General features: G+C 61.6%; 1 protein-coding gene across 1 annotated transcript; it reads left to right on the top strand.

Annotated features, from left to right (window-relative positions):
• Positions 1-2,106: 2,106 nt before the first annotated feature.
• Positions 2,107-2,990, top strand: LOC136493154 (putative expansin-A30). Its single transcript, XM_066489205.1, has 2 exons — positions 2,107-2,260; positions 2,359-2,990. The coding sequence occupies exons 1-2, from the start codon at positions 2,107-2,109 to the stop codon at positions 2,988-2,990; spliced, it is 786 nt and encodes a 261-aa protein (XP_066345302.1).
• The last annotated feature ends 222 nt before the right edge of the window (positions 2,991-3,212 follow it).

Raw genomic sequence — 3,212 nt, forward strand, 5'->3', positions numbered from 1 at the left:
GTTCGGCGGGAGCCGCAACCATAGTCGTCGTTGTTTCCGGAGCGTGCCTCGACGCGCTCCGCCATCGGGTCACGGGCCGGGAGACAGGGAAAGCACCCCAACCATTGGCGGCCACGCCCACAGCTCGTCCATAGGCTTCCTATCCAAGGCCGGGACAACGACAGCAGGGTCGGTCAGGATTCACGCGTTCGTGCGTAGCGTCGGCCGGTTCTTCGGAGGCCAGGACCTCAGCCTGCTTTCGACGGCCGGCAACGCATCTCCGCTCCTAACACCGACGACTGGCGCGAGGTCCTTTCACGAGGGTCATCTGGAGGTCATGATGAGGCTCCATCGCCGCAACCGCCACGTCAAGCGCCCGTTTCCTAGCAGAGTTGCATGAGAAATGCCTCAATTGCCTCTCCACCTCACACAGGGTGGCGACCTGTAGGCTGCCTCAGCGTTGCCTGCGTTGCAGGGGCTTTCTCCACCGCGCGCGTGATTGCAAGCGGCCACGGAGGCCGAGTTCGGCAAGGAACGACATACCTGGCGACTTAGGAGCACACCGTCGACATCCTTCCCAGTGTCGCCGCGACGAGCCGCGCTCTCACGCCGCTACACCAGCCTCGGGCGCAGAGGGAGGTACGCCGAGCCTAGGCGAAGCCATGCCGGGCGTGGATGGGAGCTGCGGCGGAGGACAGCGACACCGACATTGTCGACGCAAACGGCGGCGACGGGGAGCCACGGTCGTTCGGCCGGGGCCGCTCCAGCAACGCCGGGCGACACATCTGTTGCTGCTGATGCCCAGGCCGGACATGGTGAGCTGACTGGCGCGACAGGGCTCATCGAGCTCAACCCGCTGACGCTGACGCTGACGCCGCACATGGACGCCACAGTTGATCGCAATATCACGGAGGACCCGATGCTGGTGGAGCTCGCGGCTTCGCTCGCTAGCAGTTGGGTCGTCACGTGGCCTCCACCGGTCACCCAACTGGAGGACAAGGCCCATACGTTGGTCACCTGTGTTTGCACGCAGACGCCGTCCCAGCATGCCGACTCGACGCGGCTGACACCACCCCCGCGCCCCACCTCGCCCCCGGTGTCGCCTCAATAGGGGCAGTCACATGTCACGCCAAAGCGGTTGGTGTTTGACGACCCCTCGGGCGTTGATGCGCCCACGGTGGGCGAAGAGGGCTGCTTCGGTCCGGTGCACACGGACCCAGTATGCTGCCAGGGGACACCCACCAGACAGTTGATGACGATGCCTCCTTCAAGCGCCGCCTCGATAACTTCACCAAGGCAGTGGTGTGTACGAGGGACTCTCCGCTGATTCGTGAGCCTCCCAAGCAGCCGCATGCTAAGCCTGTGCTGCCGTGGCGGAGCAGGCGGTTGGCGGCTCAGAGCCTGTTGCGAGTACCTACTTCTAAGCGAGATGAGGTGCTGATCATGCAGCGTTTTGGCAACATCAGGGGTCCATCAGCGCCATCAGCGTCAGAGGTGGAGGCCTTTGACAAACTCTTCGATGGCAATCTGATCGCGTCGGAGGCCGAGGCGATGGACACGCTCTTGCTGGCCGTTGGAAAGGGCTCGTCCAGAAAGTTGCGAATACGCAAGGCTACCTCCTAGGTCGCACCGCTGCATCGATTTTGGTTGTTTCCTTTTATGTAATATCGAAACAAAATGTATTTTGCTAGGATGGTCCAGCTACGGTTGTGTTAGGCCAACATCCTTCGGCGCTCGATAGAAGCACGTTGTCTGTTTAAGCTCTTCTACTTAACCTTTTGCGTATTCGAGTAAAAAAAAACTTCCAGTTAGAAGACACACTCGCAGTATCCAATCAGCCGTACCGGCAAAAAACCGATAGAATATAAGGGTACAGCCCTGTTTCTTGCCCGCACGTATGGGCGGTGCACCGTGCCAATCTCCATGTCTCGGCGGTGTGCGTGCACGTCGTTGCGGATTTGCGGGAGGTCGTCGTGAACAATGTGTTGTCCCAATCATCACCGGATTCCTCTCTGATTGATCCAGCGCAAGCTATAAATACACTCGCCCCTTGCATTGTCTGCAGAGCTCAACTGCCTTAGGCAAAGAACAGTACAACACGACGAACGAAAACAAAGCAGAGGAGTAATGGCTTCTCCCTCCACAGGCACAGCCTTCTTGGCCCTTGTCACCATCGCTTTGCTATGTGCGGCCACTACGGCGAACGCGCGGTTCACGGCGATGCAGTGGACTCCGGCGCACGCCACGTTCTACGGCGACGAGACCGCAGCGGAGACCATGGGTACGTTGCTCACATCGCGGCCGGCATTGCACTGCCACGCTCGTTTCCTCTTGCCATTTTGTCATTTCTCTTACGGGCGGGGGGACGTTTTCCCACAGGCGGGGCGTGCGGGTATGGCAACCTGTACGCGACCGGGTACGGCACGGACACGGCGGCGCTGAGCACGACGCTGTTCAAGGACGGGCACGGGTGCGGGACGTGCTACCAGATCCGGTGCACGGGGTCCCCCTGGTGCTACAGCGGCTCGCCGGTGATCACGGTGACGGCCACCAACCTGTGCCCGCCCAACTGGGCGCAGGACTCCAACAACGGCGGGTGGTGCAACCCGCCCCGCACCCACTTCGACCTCTCCAAGCCGGCCTTCATGAAGATGGCGCAGTGGCGCGCGGGCATCGTGCCCGTCATGTACCGCCGGGTGCCCTGCGTGCGCAGGGGCGGCCTCCGCTTCGCGCTCCAGGGGAACCCCTACTGGCTGCTGGCCTACGTGATGAACGTCGGCGGCGCCGGCGACGTCGTCGAGATGTGGGTCAAGACCGGCGCCGCGTGCGCGTGGATACGGATGAGCCATAACTGGGGCGCCGCGTACCAGGCGTTCGCGCAGCTCGGCGCCCAGGCGCTCAGCTTCAAGGTCACCTCCTACACCACCCGGCAGACCATCGTCTCCACCAACGTCGCGCCGGCCAACTGGTGCCTCGGGCTCACGTACCAGGCCCGCGTGAACTTCTCCTGAGAGCGAGGCCAACAGATCACGCCGTTTTGCGACTGAAGCTGTAGGGGCTGTCAACGCTCTGCTCTGTTTCTGCTCTGCTTTCGTAGTTTCATTTCAAAAATCGTAGGAGTTAGGACTTGCTTCCGTAGTTTCATTTCACTCGAAGTCGAAGAGCGAGCACGTCTTGTGCTGGCCATCGCGCGTTGCCCCGGCCCATGAGGAGCAGAGGGTTTGACGCGAGCA

Source organism: Miscanthus floridulus, chromosome 1 (assembly GCF_019320115.1).
Source record: "Miscanthus floridulus cultivar M001 chromosome 1, ASM1932011v1, whole genome shotgun sequence".
NCBI lineage: Eukaryota > Viridiplantae > Streptophyta > Magnoliopsida > Poales > Poaceae > Miscanthus > Miscanthus floridulus.

Bases quoted from the DNA above. Each gene is read 5' to 3' on its own strand.
- LOC136493154 (XM_066489205.1), top strand. From the start codon at position 2,107: ATGGCTTCTCCCTCCACAGGCACAGCCTTCTTGGCCCTTGTCACCATC. The intron at 2,261-2,358 runs GTACGTTGCTCA...GTTTTCCCACAG, and splicing joins GACCGCAGCGGAGACCATGG to GCGGGGCGTGCGGGTATGGC.